At 48.0% G+C, this 19414-nt stretch overlaps 1 protein-coding gene across 1 annotated transcript in view; it reads right to left on the bottom strand.

Moving 5' to 3' along the window:
* KCNQ2 (potassium voltage-gated channel subfamily Q member 2) overlaps window positions 1-19414 on the bottom strand; it is a gene marked incomplete at its 5' end in the record, with an annotated part of 75509 nt that overhangs the window by 38068 nt on the left and 18027 nt on the right. The window contains 8 exons of the mRNA XM_017735766.1: window positions 2911-2940; window positions 6280-6374; window positions 7070-7165; window positions 8063-8173; window positions 10338-10463; window positions 11343-11518; window positions 12659-12785; window positions 13637-13727. Of these exons, the coding sequence (XP_017591255.1) occupies window positions 2911-2940; window positions 6280-6374; window positions 7070-7165; window positions 8063-8173; window positions 10338-10463; window positions 11343-11518; window positions 12659-12785; window positions 13637-13727 (852 nt within the window). The remainder of the gene's footprint in view (window positions 1-2910; window positions 2941-6279; window positions 6375-7069; window positions 7166-8062; window positions 8174-10337; window positions 10464-11342; window positions 11519-12658; window positions 12786-13636; window positions 13728-19414) is intronic.

The following is a 19414-nucleotide window of genomic DNA, read 5'->3' as shown; positions in this document are numbered from 1 at the left end:
GCAGAGATTTTGTGTTCACAAAATTGAGGCAATCAGAAAATTTTCCAATTCTAAGTATGGAGAAAAGAGTAAAAATAGGCCTGAAAAATTTTGGCTCAGCTCCCCTGTCGCTTCCATCCAGAGAAAAGCACATCCTGATCTGCTGAATTAATGATCCTCCTCATTCTAGACATCAGGAAGAAGCTGACCTTGATGCAGTGGAGCCGTGCACGAGTGCTGGGCTGTCAGCTCCCTTCAAACACACCGTAGGGTTTGGAGATGCGTTCCAGGATGGGAGAGGTGGTGCACAAAATCCAGCAGAGAGTGTACTCAGAGTGTACTTCATTACTTCAGGTAATGAAGGGTGCACTACTCTTCTTTGGTGAATTAACTCCTCAGGGAGGTCCATACCCAGCAGAACACAGGACAATTGCCCCGCTTTCTCCAGCTGGGATCGCAAATCCAGGGCTCTCACTGGTGCAAGTCTCAGCTGAGGAGCTCATTAGCTCAAAAGACTGAAGGATTCAGGATTCCAAAAGGAACTATGTCTTTTACATCAGCCCATGGTCTGCAGTGTGCTGAAGGTGGCCACCTCCTGGGCCACCACAGATGCTTCCATGAGTAGTACAGACACACAACAAACACAGAAATTCACCATTTCTGTGGTTGGTTCATGGGCCTGGTACACATGAGGTGGAAATAAGCAGTATTTTACTGAAATAATTATTATTAAAAATGGGTGAAAACTTATACATATACTTGACCTGAAATTTAATCTCAACTAAATGCTCAGCCTAACCTGTCACTGCAAGAGCAGCTTGGGGAACAGCTACTCCACCACACCATTTCTCCAGAACCTTAAAAAACAAAAAAAAGGCAGAACTCTGCATAGTTCTTGAACTGAGCTTTGCTGTGGAACGGATGCACAGCACCCTGCCCTGGTGTGTGCCCAGGGCAGAGGGGACGCAGGTGCCACCATGCCAGGTGCAGAAAGAACCTCTGGCTGGGGGTCCTCACGTTTTCTCTCTCTCCTCCTGGTCCGTGTGTCACTGGTTAGCAAGGAAAGCACGTTCCGGTTAAGGGGGAGCTGGGTGAGGAATCTGCACACCACAGGACACACACAGCTCATGCCACCCACCACAGCAACACTTCTGAGCTGCTGCAGGTCCCCCCAGCTGCCTCCATCACCCCTCCCAGTACAGCACAGAGAAAGGCCACGCTAACTCCGGGTGCCGGCTCCCACATCCACAGGGAAAGGCGGATCCGCTGTTCCTGGGAGCACAGACAACTTTCAAGCACTGGGGACAGGAGGGAGATCATGCCTCAGGTCAGGACACCACCAGAACCCCACGACACGAGGAGGGCAGCAGCACAGGACACAGTGGGAGCTACACAGACACACCACAGCACGCACACGGACGCCACGATGATTTTTTGGAACAGTCCCAGTATGAACAAGTAGGGAGGCAGTGACAAGGAGATGGGTGCTGGAATGGGATGGGAACCTAAATGAGCCTCCCTGCAGTGCTGGAGTTCCTATGAGCTGCCAATTTTTGCCCTAACCATGGCTTTATGTCTCTGGCTGAAGCTATTTTTCATGACTGAGAACATTTATGAAGGTTATAAGATACTTTATTACAACAAATGAAACGGAAGTGGCACATACTTATTCCTCTCCCAGCAGTAGAAAAATGTCTGATTCTTAAAACAGGCTGATGTTCAGCACAACAGGAAAATATATTCTTAATATTATACTTGCAGTTCATTCATGCAATTTGCTATAAATTAAGCACACAGAGCAGTAAATGTGATTTACTAAGGCTGTAAAACTTGCATCTGTGAAAACTGGAATCAGGTTTCGAAATCAGACACTAAATCACATCAGCTCTAGTGGCATTACTGCATCTAGTGAGGATTTAAACTGCTCTAAGAACAAAGCTTGGCCTGCAGTCTTGAAATGCAAGTCATTTATTCCCTATCTTAAAATATTAACTTGACTACACCTTCAGATACCCATCTTACATAAAATACGCCTGTGATTTGCAAATCTACTCCTTTCTGCAGAACCTGAGATAATATTATTTATCATAAATCTTACACAGCCATATCCAGGACTTTGCATTGGGATTGATCCCAAAACGTTAAGTCCCAGGTTGAATAACTGTGGCTAATAACTGCTTAGCTCTAGGTGGGCCTTGGAACTAAAAACTGAAATGGAAAAGTCCTGCTGAGATGAAGCATTCTTTCCCCAAAAATCAGATTGGATTACTCGAAGAAATGAATGATCATATCAGTTTGGCATCCCAGATCTTTCTCTTCTCCAGCTTTTACCCTCGAAAGCAGGCACAGCTGCTATGGAGGTTTTAATCTGTGCTACCACTGATGTGCCCTGTGGTGCCACCATACCAGCAAACTCAAAGCCAGCGTTACCAGGTGGGCACAACTCCTGCAGCACAGAGCCAGATAAATGACACAATGAAGGATGGGAGAAGAGGGCTGGAGAGAGGGAACACAAGGGAGTGAGGGCAGAGGGAAATGGAAGATGACTGGGGATGTTTTCTTGTTAAGTGTTGCATGGATTGGGGGAGACCATCAAGAAATCATCCTTAACAAAGCAAGCTTATTAAGCGCGCTCCCATTCTCCTTCCTTACATCGTCATTTTGGCAGAGTTTCCCAACACTTGTGTGTACCAATAGCTAAAATGTACATGGAGGTGCAGGGGGTTAGTCAGTAGCAGCAGGAGGGCGCGTCTGCTTTGGGCTTTCACTCATTCCTTGGAAAAAAACTCATCTTCAAAGGTTTCTTTCTTTTTTTTTTTTTTTTTTTGTTTTTTGGGTTTTTTTTTAATTCAAGGCTTTGCATGTTACAGTCCCAAATGAAGAACAAGGAGTGACATGACACACACTTTCAGAGTCACATGCACTTCATACCTGGAGGCACCATACGTTTGCGTTTGCGTGCTTTTCAAGTGTTTTCACCAAAGAAAACCAAAGGGGTAAGAGAAAGAAAAACAGGGGGGAAAGTTGGGGTGGAGGAGAGGGGAAAAGAAACAGAATAAAGAAAATTAGCATATGAACGAAGTGTGTCCCCGGGAGCAGATGCTGTGGCCAAGCTCACAGGTGAGCACGGGAGCGTGGGCTGAGCTGGCTCCCGCTGTGGCTGGCTCAGGAGCCACAGCACACCCGTGTCACCCTCGGGGACAGGCAGCTGGCACCTTGCTCCGAGAGCAAATGGGCACCACGGGCCAGGGAAAGTGTGGGAGCCTCCCAGAGACCTTCCATGGGACATCCACAGCCCTCAGCCCCACCAGCCAGAGACTCCCTGGGCTGGGCTGCTGAATGGGCAGGATGTGCCCATGGGTTTGGTTATTTTTTAGTGAGGACCAATATATGATTGTAGTTCCAATCAAGGCCCTGCTCTCATGAGTGACAATAAGAGCAGATTTTTTTCCAATAAATCCAGTGGCTGATACAGAACAGGTTATTTGGGGTGCCTGGGTGCACCAAGCCACTTGTGCATCACAACCCAAACCACACCTGCACACAGAGAAGCCTTGTGAATATTTCAAAATTTTGTCCTGTCACGTTTTGAATTTAAAGATGAAATCTGGAATTCTCTCAGAGGCCACCACATTTTCCCCAAACAAGTCAGAGTAGCTCTATTGCAGTGACTGGAGTGATGTTCTGGAGCCATGTGAGCTCCTCCAAGGCACGTGTAACAATTTTCTCATATCAATCAGCCAAGCCTTTCCAGAGATGCCTTGGAAAGAGAGACAAGCTAAAGGCACAGGCTCCTGCTATGAGGAATAAGCAGCTCAGTATTGAGCAGAAAGGATGCCGAGGTTGTGGTGACTGCAGATCATCCCCGGACACCAGAGAGGGGGATTTTGTGTTCCTGCAGCCCACTTCCAAACCACACTGTGCAGTGCAGCCACATGTCAGCAGCCATGGCCTTAAGGGGCTGCTGGGCTTGACGTGCTGCTATGGCTGCAGCAGCGCCAGGACCAGCACAGAGCTGCCAGTGCCTGCCAGCTGGCCTGGGGAAGTGGGGAGGCAAAGAGAGATGGACAGTGTGAGTGATGCAAGCTGCAGCCAGAACATACAATTGCTCCCTTTTTTTTTTTTGTTGTTTTAAAATCCTATTTATTTATTTGACAGCATTCAAAATAAACTCAGAAGGGTTTCACTGCTTTTTTGGTAAAAAAAGGAGTTTCACTGAGGGCTGAATCCATTGGTGCACCCACTGCTCACTCGCCCAGGTGATGTTCACTTGATCTGTGCTCAAACAGGAGCTGGGATTTAAGGAAGAAGCTGGAGTGCAGAGAAATCCATGCCTAAGGAAGGCCAGGGTGACACTGCTGTGTGGGGCTGAGCAGCACCCACAGCAGCAGCCAGCAGAACTGCTGCGACCCAGCTACAAATCTGTCCTAGCTTTTTACTCAAGATAAGCAGGCTCTTCAAACTACATTTTTTTTTCTCTTTCTCCTCCCCAGAGTTTTATTTAGCCCTTTCTGGAGATCTTTAGCTCAGATTTCTTCCTGCATATTAGCTCCATGGAAATACAGGTTTTAACAAGGGGGTTGAGTACCAGGTAATCAAAAGGGTGTCACTGCACGTCTGGCTGCATGGTAAGTTCAGTGTTTCAAAGAGCAGTAAAATCTGTCAAAGTCCACTGAAAATAAGCCCTGAATGCCTGCATTTTGCAGTGGACTTTGGGCCAAGCTCCATCCTCATCCTCTCCAGTAGCTGATCCCAGGCAGTGCTGCAAAGGTACAGCCAGCAGGTCGGGTACTGGGAGGGAGAGTTTCAATGGGTGGGTTTAATGCTATTGGAAAACAGCTTTGTTCTGTTCTGTTGGGTTTTTGTTGTTTTGGGGTTTTTAGACAAAATCTTGAAGTTGGTTCATAAATTTCTAGGGAAAAAGCAACCAATCAGACACACACTGGGAATGAATCCAAGGAGAAATTACTGACCACAACAATGGGACTCCCAACAGGTTTTTATGATGGATTAAGAGGCTGGCTGCTGTGTTCGAAATACAGGCCTAAGCTTACCCCAGGAAATACATCCAGGCTGTCTGCCTGAGGCCTAAAAGGCACCAGGAATACGGGAAAACAGGAAGGGATTATTCCTGCAGTGGCACAGCCCAATACTGGACCACAGCCCTGTGTGGGAGCACGGAGATGGGGCACAGGGAGCCCCATCATGCCCAACAAAACCCCACAGAGCTACAGAAATATGTAACAAACCCATCCAACCATTCTTCAAACCCAGAGAGTCATGGAGAGCCCCTAAAAATACACCAGGAAGGGATGCATGGCCCTGCCCAGGAGGCAGGGCAGTGTGGGGTGAAAATGAATAGAACTTTATGCATTTTAGCTTCTGAGGAAGCCACCAGGCCCAAAGGGGACATGAAGGACTTCCCCATGTCCTGGAGGGCTGGGAGGCATGGCAAGGGACTCTGTCCCCAGCTCCATGAAGTTCCAACTCCCAGGAGGCTGTGAATTCCCACAGCACTGCTCTAACGTGTGTGGTTTCACCTTAAAAACCTGCCTGGTTTTACTGCAGGTAGGGTGAGGCAGATGGGTGCTGCTAAAACACTCTGGTGTTCAACAGCCTCATCCATCACAGCTCCAACAGCATTCCCTGCTTGTGTCAACACACTGGGATGGGTAAATGAGATACAAGAAATGAGAAAACGCTCCCTGAACCCCGAGTTAGCTTTCCTCCTCTTAGGAAAAAAAAGGAAAAGAAAGGAAAGGAGGACCCAGGGGAAATGCACCAGACAGAGTGCCAGGCTGGTCAAGGGAGGGAGAGAAGTTTGCTGAAAGGCAGAAGGACCATTAGAGACCAGTTGGACTGGGAAGAAGAGCCTGAGAGGGCATGAGGAGCTGCAGGTAGGGTGAGGGTGGTGTTTACCTATGATCCAGGGCAGCTTGGAGGGAGGTCTTCACACCTGGGCACGGCAACTGTCACAACAAAATGCAACTACCAGCAGGCGTGGAGAAATAAAGGTGAAAAGAAGAGCGTGTACACACACAAAGACATGGGAAGAAAAAAAAACACAAAGCAACAGGGAAATTAAAACCAAGTCAAAAGGAAAAACAATGAAAAAATACAAAGCAAAAAAATTCCAAAAGAAAAAGCATATACCAGCTCTTAGGAGCTCGAAATCAACCTTTTGAACCAAAACAAAAGTAAATAAATAAGCAAAATTATATATCCAGATAACAAAAATAACTATGGAGACAGTGGCATCACGAGGAAGGCAGTGGAGGAGGAAGCTGGAGGAGGAGGTACCTGTACATGGGGACGGTGACGGTGCGTTCGTAGTACTGCCAGGTGGAGTGCAGGTCCGTCCGGGACAGGTTGGTGGCATAAAATCTCCAAGCCGCCTGTGCAGGAGAAAACCCAGTGGGATTGTGCACCCAGGCATGGCCAGAATCACCCCTGAGTTTATAAACATCAACCAACACGAAGTGCTATGGGATGGATCCAGCATTCTGCCTTCTCCTTGATTTGGTAAGTGACAAATTTGAGGTGGTACCATGATGCTCCTGACCATGTGAGCCCAGTTAAAAATGCTGTGGGTGCCAGGCATTCACTGCCAGGCTGAGGTCAGGAATGAAATGGGCATTGTTGCCCATTAAGGAGTAAAAAATGTGGAGAGAGAGGAGTAGGGGAATGTAAAATGACTAATTTCAGTTCTCCAAGACGTACACCAAGGCCAGCCTTCTGCACAGACATCTGTTCTCGTGAAGAAAATGCTCCTAACTGTACCTTTATATCAGTATAAATATTCTCTTTGGGGAGAAAAAAAGGGTGAAAACAGACTGTCCTAATGCATTTGTCCTGCTGAGCTGGCTGCTTGCTGAATTTCATCCCTTTTCTCTCTAGATTCCCTACCACATATGCTATTTTCCCGTGGTTGATTTCCTGGCATTTATTCCCAGACAAAACCAGTCACCAGCTGCTGTCTCACACCTTATGCACACGGCCCCATTTGTCTCCTCCCCAACTACTAAAAGTCTATAAAGCCCCCCAAAACCAGGATGATGTAACCACAAGGCTCCTTGGATGTGACCCTCACCTGGATCAGGCCCGCTGCTGGGTTTCGCCTCTTCTCGAAGTGTTTTTGTCGATGCTGCTCTTGAACCTTCAGAGCAAACCCCGAACCCAAGATGCCCTGGGGAAGAGAACAACAGTTTGCTGCTAGCAGGGGTTTAGTTAAGCTTCCACTGTAAAATGATGGCCAGCTTTCCCTCCAAAGGTTTTTTTCTGGCTCATTTTTTGATTCAAACACAGAGGAAGGAAGGAGCCTCCATCCCGGCAGCCACGGCAGACACTCTCCAAGGGGCAGCAGACTTTGCAGGCACTCAATGGAATTGCAAATTTTCCCAAACTACCTCCAGCCAACTGATAAAATACAAAAGAACCCCAGCACACTGGTATTCAGCAGATTATCCCCACAGGAATCCAGCTCCGTGTAACACACTGAAACACACTGCCGAAGGGACGGGGGGGATTTGCTGAAATGGTGCAACCACAGAATAGCAGACTGGTTTTGGTTGGAAGGGACTTTAAAGTTCATCTCATTCCAGCCCCCTGCCATGGGCAGGGACACCTTCCACTATCCCAGGTTGCTCCAAGCCCCATCCAACCTGGCCTTGAACATTTCCAGGGATGGGGCAGGCGCAGCTTCTCTGGGCACCCTGTGCCAGGGCCTCACCACCCTCACAGGGAAGGATTTCTTCCTAATATCCAATCTAAATCTACCCTCTTTCATCTTAAAGACATTAATTACCCCAAGGAACAGCCTTCTGGGGAAAAAATGCTTTTTATTGCTTCCACAAATATTTGTGCAGAGCCAAATCTAAAGTTGCCATCCCGTTTGCTCATGCACATGAGCCCAAGTTGTAGATATTCAAGCAGGCTTTCCATTTTCCTCCCTCATTTTCTGAGTCAAAAGCCACAGAGAATCACAACTGGGAGATCTCTGAGGGCATCCCATTGTAACTGTTAGAGTGCCCTCAGCTCCAGGGGAAGGGGATGAGGCCCAGGTGAGTTCAGCCCCCCCACTTACAGCAGGAAGGGCGAAGAAGGAGACGCCGATGAGTGTGAAGGTCGCCGCCAGCAGCCGCCCGTTCCAGGTCTGTGGATACTTGTCCCCGTAGCCGATGGTGGTGAGAGTGATCTGCAGGGAGGAGAGCAGTGCCAAGCCCTCAGTCAGACAGCCTTAAAACTGAAACAGGGCAGCCAGAACTCCCGCAACCCCCAAGTGGCACACAGAGGAGCAGGGTCACTGCGTGCCCTGAGCTGTCCAAGGCACGGTGCAGCTGGGGGACCCTGGGACCCAGCAGGGATGGGCAGCTCCACCTGCCCTGCTCACGTGCTGAGTTTTCACACCAGTTGGGAGCGTTTTGGTGCCTTTTGCTCTCACAGAGAGAGCTGCCATCTGGTGCAGAGGCTGGCGGCAGCTCAGAACCTCCCCCAGGAGGGGTTGTGCCTTCGGCAGGGGAAGCGAACCGGCACCGTTCCCCCAAACTCCCTTTTGGCAGCTCAGGAAAGCTATTTGCATGCACAAAGATCTGCTGCTGTTTATTCCCAGTCTTCCCAGCAGTGCCTATCAGCTGGTCTCCCCTCCTCGATTTAAAAACAGCCTGTTAGGCTGAGAGGATGAATTATGTCTCCTTCACCACCTCATTTAGGGATGGGGTTTGTGTTATTGCAATGCACCAAGAGAGAGCTGGGAAGCTGCTGCCTGTGTTTTGGGGAAGGACCTGAGAGCTTTGTTGGAGACAGAGTCCCCTGAATTTCAAACTGTAGGGGAAGACACCTTTTCCCGCTGCAGTCCATGGACATCACTAATGGGAAATGCTGGGTATTCCCCCAAGGCTTCCAAGAGGATTTGGAGAGCCTGGGACTGCCAGGGCAAGGCAGAGAGGGATGGTCTGATTAGAAACATCTTTGAGACTTCTGATCCCAAAGGCTGTCCCTGTCACACAGCCTCCATGGACAGAGCTGGCCCCCGGGATGGGAGCTGACACCATGCTGGTGTAGCATTGGAAATATGCACTCCATTTAGAATAAAAAATCACTTTTACACAAATGGAAGTGTGGTCCCAAAGTGCCTTTTAACTGGGCCCACTAAAAGCCTTATCAATTAGATGCTGTTTTGACCAAGTGGTTAAAAAATGCATCAAAGTGGCTAATCCTTACTGAAACACAAAGTCAGATCAAGACTCTCTCCATAATCACTGCAAAGCTGGTTTACAATATTTTTGTAATTTCTATAGACAACAAGTATTGGATATACTAAGATCAACCAAGGGATAATTTTCTGAACCTGATATTTGATTTATCCCATCTCTCAACATCTGCCTGTATTGGACTCAGGAGTTGGACACTGACAAAAACTATTTATTTTAATGAAGCTCTTTTTTTTTCTGAGCTTCTCAGTGGCAAAAAAGTCTCAGAAGCAGAAGGGATAAATCTGCCCATGTTTCTCCCCAAACTGAGCTCTAATCTGGGCTGTCACTTTTCCCTCATTGTTTATTTTCTCGTTATGTTAAACTTGGCTTTGTTTTTATTTTTCTGTCCTAACTAAGGGGCTTGAAAAGCAATTTGCTGCCTCTTTTCCTTTGTTTTTTTTAGCATTTTGCTGCCTCTTTCCTTTTGTGGAAATGGAGGAGCTGCTTGATCAGCCGATTCCTCCCCAAGCCTGTTACTGGGATTTGATCAGATCGGGGATTTTCATTACATGCTTTGTAATCAAGGCCAAACTAGTGATGGAGCAGAAGAACAATAACACAAGAAGATTAGAACGTCATTAATTCTCTCTTTGTAATCGGGTAATCCAATAATTCACATGCACACGCACACGCAGAGCAAACCACAAGTATTGCCCTTTCAGCAGAGATGTGACAGGGAGTGCTTGCCCCGCTGGAGTCTTTCTGCTACTTAGGCCCTATTAATTTTATAAAATTTATTCCAGCCTTGCCCAAGTGCAATTTAAATAATTAAAGGGCAGCAATACTTGTCAAAACAATGATCAAAGCACCCCATGGCGTGGGATGTCTCTCTGACCTGCCTCTGTCACGACAGAGCTCAATCCCACGACTGGGAGCACATGAGTTCTCAGTTCCCCTGCAGCTCCAGCTAATTCAGAAATGTGATCCCCTAACAATTTCTATGAGGTTTATATAAGAAAAAGAGCTAAATGGAACAGCCTGAAACCATTTAATAAAAATGTTAACTAAGCACTCTCTAAGTCAATACCTCACGTAAGTGATAGAAGATGGAGGGTTAATGGACATTTTATTTTAATAACCAGCAGCTGCTCTATGGAAATTACTTACCAGACCCCACCAGAGTGCATCTGCGTATGTATCAAAGTGCTCATTTTCTCCCTTCTCGGCCAAGTACACCAGGAAAGAGGCCAGGATGAGGCACAGGAAGCCAATATACCAGGCAGTAATCAGCTCCTGCGAGATCATTAAAAGAAAGAAGAGAATAATTGCAGTCCTGGTGCGCATCTCCAAACGCTGAGTTCCTTGCTTGCTGCTGGATCTGAACTTCCCCTGCATTTGTTTAGGTTTTGTGGCTTTGGTTGGAGATCAGTGATGGCACTTTCTGAGATGGGACCATGGCTCTGCCAGGCCTGAAGACCAAATCACACAAACACACACAGCAAATGTAGAAGGGAGTGTTAAGAGCTCCATTATTGCAAGAACTGGAACTGAGACTTTAAAAACTCAGATATTTCCCCAGTTCACACAGGGAAGTGGAGTTGAAACTGAAACAGGAATCCCCAGATCCCTGGAGATTCTGCTTAGGGCAGGTCCAATCCACCAAACGAGGAGGAGCTATGAAGTTGGGTCTGCATGGACTATCCTCCAGTTGCAGGGAAGTTTTCATTCAGAATCCACAGGAGTGAGTATTTTCTGATTAGGTTAATGCAAGGGTGGACAAAAGAGACCCACAGATTTCCTGAAATTTTTACACAGTGCTGGAGAAGCTGGCTAAGCTTCTCTGGGGAAAAGTGAAGGAAGCAGGAGAAGTGTTAAAATCATATATACAGCAGCAGGAAACAAAAAATTACCAACAAACTCTTCCCAGACTTATCCCCTTACACCAGGGATTGGTTCCATGACTGGAATCTCTCTCCCTTCCCTCCTTGAGTGGTCAGAGTGCTCCATCAGACCTTGTGTCTCTGACTGCATTGCTCCCATGTGTTACCTACGGTGTCCTTCCAATCTCCCCAGGCCTGGGAGAACTTTGGGATGGAGAGCTGAACCAAAGCAGTGTCTCTGGTGGGGAGAACGCAAAGGGCAGCTCCACGTCCTCGCCTGGGCCTTGCTCACCTTGCTGTGTGCGTAGACCACGGAGCCCAGGAGCTTCCAGGTGCCGCCGCGCCGGTCCATGCGGATCATGCGCAGGATCTGCAGGAACCTCAAACTCCTGAGTGCTGAGGTGGCAAAGACGTTCCCCTGGGACCCTGCCGCCAGCACAGCGATGGACGCAATCAGCACCATGATGTCTGCGGGAACACAGGGAGGGAAAGATGAGGAAATGCTGCCTGATCACCACCAAAGGGAATGGCATTGCCACTGCCTCAGGCTGTGCGTGACAGGGATCTCCTACACTTGTATCCCGTGCTGGAAGGACACAGCACTAATCTGAAACTGGATGAAAGGAGTCACTGCACACCATGTGGAAACATCCTAGTTTCCTTCTCCACACTCATCATTCCCATAGAAGAAGTGTCAAATGCTGCAAAGCCTGAATTTCAATCTGATTCAGTGTTAAAACTGGATTAAATCCTTGCCAAAGGCCCCTTCCTTCATCAGCCATAGCTGCCTGTTACAAAGAGCAGGGAATTCCCACATCTAAACTGGGAATGAAAATCTCTACATCCTCCACGGTAATCCTAAGGCGCATATGGACAAAGAAAGTCCAAGGAATAGGCCAAGAAGAAGGTCTAGTTCAATATATATCAAAGATCCTATAAACCTCCCTCTTCCCTGATTTGCTACACAAATTTTATAGGAGTGTTTTTCTGTAGAATAAACGGAAATCCTGCACATGCCCATTGCCAGCTCCCACACAGTCAAAGGCAGCCTCCACAGTGAAGGGCATGACCACTCTGTCCATTTCTAATCCCAGAAAATATCATTGCTGTGCCCAGATGGCCCCTCTCACAGGAGATTCGCCAAGCACTTTCCAAACAAGAATTAATTAAGTCTCACAACTCCCTTGTGAGGCAGCTCAGCAGCACCAGAGAAGGCAAAGTGAGACATGGAGTCTCAACGACTTGGGAACAATTCAGTGTGGAGGTTGGACACAGGATTGCAGGATTCCAGGTCCTGTGCTCAGCTTCTTCTGGCTAAACCCTGTTTCTGTGGCTGTGGACAGCTGTCAGTGATGCCTGAGGTATGCAGGGCGCTGGGATGGCTCCCAGGTCAGCAGAAAACAGGGAGAGCCCCGTGATGAATAACAACAAAAAGCATGTCCATGGATTAGGACTTCTGCCTTTGGGTTTTTTTCTTCCTGAAGGTGACCATGAAGCAGCTGAAGTTTAACCCCCAAAATACATGCAATACACTGCAGCACCATGCAAAGAAGTGCTTGGAGTGGCCATCCTGGGCTGGGAAATCTCATACAGGGACTCAGCTCTTACCGATGACACAGAAAGGCTTGCGGGCAAATTTCAACCTTCCCCTCCAGCCCCGGTATCGGCAGCAGCAGCCGGCAGCCCAGATCCGCACAAAGTACTCCACCCCAAACACCACGATGGTGACAATTTCCTGTGAGGGGGACAGTGCCATTAGTCAGGAAAGAAGGATAATGGAGAGCACGCTCCGGAACCCAGGACAAACCCACAACCTCAGAAAAATACACCTCAGCAAATACATCACCGAGCTGTCTGCACCACTCGACAGAGAGCCCAGGCTTGAAAGATCATCAGATCTCTGCTTCTGTGTCTTCCCTCCCCCTCCCCAGGGTGGTGAGAGGTGCTGCACGTTGCAGCCATGAACTGGAGTTTTACACCTCCTCATGTTGTGCTTGTTCCCCCATGACAGGACTGATGAACACCTCGTTGTCTCCCTACCACCAGTCTCCAGGACTCAAATCTGTTAGTGCTGAGGGAAGAGCGCAGATGGGAATCACTCAACGAGAATAATCCTAGAGGATGACAAAAGGGGATTTCAGCTTTTTCCCTAGAAAACTGGCCTGGTTGCCTGTGTGTGCTGGGTGAGCTGGAGCAGGGGTGGTGTAGATTCTCCATCCCTTGATGCCAGGCGAGCTTTTTCCATCTATTTCCGTTTCCACCTGAACATCCCGTGCATGCTCCCTTCCCTCTGAGATCTTGTCTCACCTTTCTCATGTGTCAAACCTGGTGAAGCCCTAATTAGCCTGCAGCACCTTTTGGTTTGATGAAGGGTAGGAATGGGGAAGAGGAAAACAGGCAAAAGGAGAGGAGACGGGTGAATCCAGCAGCCCCAGATGTTTTTCCTAAATTTTTCCCACTTCTGACCTACAGGCCCCAGTGGTCCCCCTCTCACAGGTGACAGCTTAAATTCTTGCCTCAAACAGCCCCAGTCTCAGGGATTTGTGTGGTTTTGACTTTAATACCTCATTGTCAGTCCCCACTTACCAAAATGTAAAGGGCCCCTTCTGAGCTGTTCTGGTACTCATCAATGGTCGAAAAGACAGACAGCACCAGGCAGGAGAACACTAGTAGAAAACTACAGAACACAAAAAGGGAGAGAGAGACAAGGTCAGTCTTAATGGCAGTAAATGTTCATACTCATCCAGCTAACTCAGAGAGCAATTTTGGGTCTATTTCTCTCTGAGTATTTACTGCACTGCTGCTACACCACCAGGTAAAAAGGGTAAGTCAAGTGCCCGGTTTTTCTAACTGGAACAGTTATGTGTGGATGGACCTGCTGGACTGTCCCCAGTTTGGCTACTGCCAATCCAGTTCCCCTTCCAGCTGATAGCTCTGATCACATCTGACATTTTTTCCCCAAGGAAGTGTCAGCTCTTTCAGCAACACGCGTCCAAAAGCATCCAAATGAGCTGGGACATTTCTACCTGGGGTAAGAGGGGACCAGACTGGCTGAGGAGCAGGAGCATGGGCTGAGCATGAGCTCCACTCATGCTCTACTTATGCATTTCCATCCTCAAAAGCTCACACAGAAGTGCTGCTGCAATTCTTGCCAGAGTAGGACATTTTTGGGTGGATTTAACATTCCTTCCTTAGGCAGGTACTCCACATTAACTCCTCACTAGCTGGAAAGGCTGGTGACATTTTGGGTTTGTTGGAGCATCACTGGGAGGTGGGTTGTTGTTACTCTGCTCTTCTGTGGCCAGACATGGGACAGAAGAGGGGTTTGATCCAGCCCAAGGGAATGTGATTTTGGTGCTGTTGGCACTGGGGAGGGAGCTGGACTGGTCTCTGTCCCAGCCCTTCATGGACAAAAGAAGCCTTACCCTGCAATAAGCTCGGGACGACCCAACTTTGATATCAGCTCTCTCAGTCTTTCATTTACCACAGAACTGGGGAGATGCCCAAACCCCAGCATGCATCCAGCTCTCATTGACATCTACATCCACGGGCAGCCTCCCAAAAGCAGCCTGAGCAGTGCCACCCCAGCCTGTCACTCACTGCCTGCCCCCATCACGGCTGCCCAGTGCTGGATGTTCTGATGCGAATCAAAGGGCACCGAATGAGTGACAGGAGCTCGGCTCTCTCCTGACACTCGGCGCCTGAATCCGCAGCTGCCGAGGTGTCCTGGCATCTGCTCAAGGCTGGATGCTTCCACCCCTGCCCACTGCTTGCTCCAACAAAAGCGGGGAAATTAATTTACTTGGGATCGATTTACTAATACAATGAAGTAGGCCAGCGCAAGGAGAAACTAAAAGCTGCATTCTTTAAGAGCATTAAATAATTCATCGGTCTGACTTTGTCTCACATTCCTACAAACTGCATTGTGAATGTTTATAAGGTTTGGTTCTGCTAGTGGGGGCTGTTGCTTTTTGGTGAATAAAGGAAAGGAGTTTCACACCACCAGGTCGTGCTTGTGGCTTTGCAGTGACCATTAATGTCACAGTAGCAAGTAAAAATAGGAAGATTTGCAGTATTTATTTGAACCACAGGCTGAAACGTGGTGGTGAGGTAGGGACTGCTGGAGGTAAGGGACCTTCAGAGCCATCTCAGCCAAGGCTGAACTTTATCAGCCACAAGATGAATCCAGCACCGAGCAGATAAGGAAAATTGCCTGATTTCTCACTGCAAATTTCCCCTTCCTACACCAGGTTTCATGTGCAGACACTTGAAACAACCTCAGGAGAGCAAGAAAACCTCACTTGCAATCCCACTCATGATGTCCCTCAATGTCTTGTCTAGGTCCCACTTCAATATCTTTTCTCCCCAGCTGGTCTTTTAAAATAACCCTTGCCATCAACAACCCCACCACAACCTGCCCTGCAGTCAAAGGGACTCCATCCATCCCAACATCCTCCAGACTGCTGGGGCCATGCCCTGGGAGCTGGGCAAGGGGCTCCACTGCTGCCCACCCCATGCAGGGGGAGCAGAATCCCACACTCCAGGAGGGAAGGAGCTGCAACTGGGTCAGGCAGCCCCACTCCTGGGATGGCCCAGATTTTGCTGCAAACTTCTATGTTGAAGTGAGAAACAAATGAATAATCAATGAGAGAAGAAAGAGGAAAACAACAGCAACAAAAGATAATGGAAAGGGATCAAGGGAAAAGAGGATTCTACATTTTCTGATTAAAGAAGTAGAATGTGAGTTGTATTTATTTTTGTGACCAAACATCACTGCAAAGTGCCTGAGAAAGAGCTGAAAGCAAAGTGCCAGTATCAGAGCAGGCTTGCACACTGTGTTTGCTCAGCTGATCACCTTGGATAGATCCAGAATGAAGGCACTCTCAAATCATGAGTCCTGCAGGGACACACATTTGAAAAGAAGATTCCTGTATGTTAAGCAGTCGTTCGACAGATACTGATGGGACAGGGGGGAAAAAAAGGAACAGAAATTGCTTTATCACTCCAAATTCCAAGGATGGGTTGTGCAAACCGTGGTTATAGGGAGAGCTGGGGCAGCTCCAGATGCTACTGGAGCAGTCAGACACCTGGGTGCTGCTTCTCCCCCTTCCAGCACATCCCTGCAGCCTCATCCCCAGCCTCTCTGTGCTCCTCAGCTCCCCAGGGCCAGCTCAGAGCTGCTGTAATTTCCACTCTGGGCTCCCCAGGGCTTCCATTGCCAGGGAGACCTGATGCAGATCAGGCTGGCAGGGCCAGCATTAATTACAGCACTGCCGAGCACGGGAGGCAGCAGGGAATGCACCAGCTTCTCCAGCGGAGCATGGGAGATCCATGGCCAAATCCCACAGGGACAAAAGCCTCCCCCTGGCTCAGTCCCAATGGGTAAAGAATCTCCCTGTCCCAGACACCAGGAAAGGAGCAGTCCTGCCAGCAAGGGATGCAAGCTCTGGCTCAGCACAGGGTGAGCTGCACAAGCATCCTAAAAATAGCTCCACGGTGATGCACAGCTTCTCTGCTTGACCATGTGGCCCACCAGCCTCTGGGGGGGGGCTGGAAAAGGAGACTCAGAGAATGACACCTTTCTGCAAGGAAACTGAATTTGTGGGGGTTGAGGTCTATATGGCTCCTAGGAGACCTTGAGGGATCTGCAGATCCCCTTTGGATGGAGGAGTGGAAGAGGGAAGCTGAGAGGTACGTGCACATCGGGGCACGTATCCTCTGAGCTGTCACAGAGGGAGGGCAGTGGGGAACGGGAAGCTGGACTCTGCTTTAATTCCACCTAATCTACCCAGACAGATCAGGAAAGGGCTTCAGATAATAATGGATAGCTAAGGAAAGGGAAAAAAGCCAATAAATAGTGTAGCAGTTGGGATGAATCTAATTTTTAAAGCTACATAGCTAATGAAAGAAAATTACGTCTGCAGCCTGACTCTGGGAAATGTTAATGTGCAATAAGGAACATTAATTAGGTCCCATCTAATGATTTTTACATTAAAGATGCCAATTCTGCTTAGAGCTTTAGGGAAGACAAGATCCTCCTCCTGAGCAGACAGGTCCTGCCTGAGGCATGGCTGGAGTCAGCACCTGCATCCCCCAAACTCCAGGCAGGATTCAGAGTGGTTTGGGACCACTGTCTCCTCCTCAGAGTGATGGGAAGGAGAAATCTGTCTCCAGCCTGGAGAAGGACTCCTCAGTGCATTTTGTCACCCACCACCCGTTCCTGCAGGCCCCCAGCACCTCCTGCTGCTCCCACATCCCCCACGCCTGTTGCTGAGACCTTTAAGCTCAGCCAAGACTCAGCTGTGCAAATCTGACTGCTGCTAATACCAGTAAATCCAAAGACCTCCAAAGTCTGACTTTACATCCAAAGGTTATGTTGACTTAAAGCACCCATGCAAGCTTCTTATTACAATTTTTAAATCCCAGCACAAAATCTGCATATCCAGATTTCATATCCACTGTGCTTCAGGTTAGCAACAGAAAAAGGAATGACTGAACTCCCCCTTGGAAATAAAAATACTTAAAAAGGTATGAAACAGGAAAGATTGTCCTTCCCTTTTTTTTTTTTCCCCTCCTCAGTGAAAGCACATGATGGAATCATCATAAAGCTGCTCAGGTTAATCATCTAATTTGCCTTCCAAAAGAAACCCCCTTGGAATCTACATGCCCATTTACATAAGAATTTTAAAAGGCCTCTAAATTTATTCCTGAAATACTCATATTCAAATAACATTCACTGACATTCAGAAACGTTGGGTTCCTCTGATGGAGCACCACTAATTAGCAACTGGATTCCTGGATGTGATGGAGATGGATACAACACGAGGACGTGACAGAAGCTTGTAACAAGCCACTGTGCTTGTTGCCCACTTTGATGGCTTTCCCTGGAATTGGGAAAGGACATAAATGATTTGTTTAATTAGAAGAGGCAAAGCTGGAAAGGAAGGAGTATTTCACTACAGGCATTCGAGAGCTGCACAATGAAAAGCAACTTAAAACATTTAAAACACTTGAAAATTACTTTGGGGATGTAAACAAGACATTGATAATTGTGCTAAAATAAAACCAACACGCTTATGTGCAATCCAGCTGCAATCCCAGTAAATCCATTTGCTGTGGGCTCTGTAAAATGCTGCAGTTCAAGTACCTAAAACTTTGATGTAAATCAAAGGCCAGGAAAATACAGAAATGACAATAAGTGAAGGTGAAAGAGCATCCACACCAAAGAGAAACAGAGATTGTCAAATGCCTTTTAGTGCTCAGAGAGCCTCGAAATCAGAATGGGAGTATTTGCAGCTCAATTTAAACCTCCATTGAGTCAGAAGCAAAACGCTGAGAAAGCCATGACTTTTCCAGGGATAAAGACTTTGTCGTATGGCACCTACCCTCAGCCAGGAGCATCCATCATCTTTATTCATGTAAGCAATCCTGCTGTGACTTGCAACCTGGCTGCTCATTTACAAGGCTGAATAGAAGCCTAAATACCTCACTCCGGGTTCCCACATCCCTCGGTCTCAGCCAAAATCATCTCCCAAGGCAAATTCTCTCACTAGGAGAGCTGGAAATAGAAGTGGAGAGTCCTGCCTTTTGGTGCTGTGCCTCAATAAACATTCTCCTTCCCAAAAATAACTCCTGATGGCATCTCAATCCCCTCAGGCTTGGCCATGCCCAGCCCCATCCTCTGTCCTGAGATCTTGCTCCTTGGATGAGCCTGGAGGATCCCTGAGCATCCATGCGGGTGGGAAACATTGTGGTAAACACACTGGCTGGCTCCAAGGCAGGGATTGTCATGGTTTATAAACTTTTCAATAAATCATTATCAAAGGCCTGTCTGGGACAACATTTACAGCTCCTGTGCATTCTCAGTGCACCCAGGTGATGCCTGAGCAGCCTTGATAAGAGCCCCCCGGCTGTACAAAGCCATAAAGAGCACTGAGGACTGTGGTGTGAATGGTAGGATGGTTTGCATTGGAAGGGACCTTAAAGATCCCCTAATTCAAACCCCCTGCCTTGGGGCTGACACCTTCCACTGGAGCAGGTCGGCTAAATGGAGCACTGGAGCATCTCCAGAGGGCCAAAGCAGTGTTCCAGGGAAGGCTGTGGAGTTAGATGGTGGGCTGGGAGGTGAGGATTCATCCGGCTACAGAGAAACAGCTCTTAGAGATCCATGTTAGAGGGCTGGCTCTGGGATGGGAAGGAAAATCATAGAATGATTTAGGTTGAAAAATCCCTCCAAGATCGAGCCCAACCAAGCCAGCACTGCCAAGGCCACCACTAAACCATGTCCCCAAGTGCCACATCCACACATCTGTGAAATCCCCCTGTAAGAGCATGGCAAAGCTGCACAACCAAGTCACAATAAAA

Source organism: Corvus brachyrhynchos, unplaced genomic scaffold (assembly GCF_000691975.1).
Source record: "Corvus brachyrhynchos isolate BGI_N302 unplaced genomic scaffold, ASM69197v1 scaffold10, whole genome shotgun sequence".
Classification (NCBI taxonomy): domain Eukaryota; kingdom Metazoa; phylum Chordata; class Aves; order Passeriformes; family Corvidae; genus Corvus; species Corvus brachyrhynchos.
This window is presented reverse-complemented; position numbering and strand designations above follow the sequence as displayed.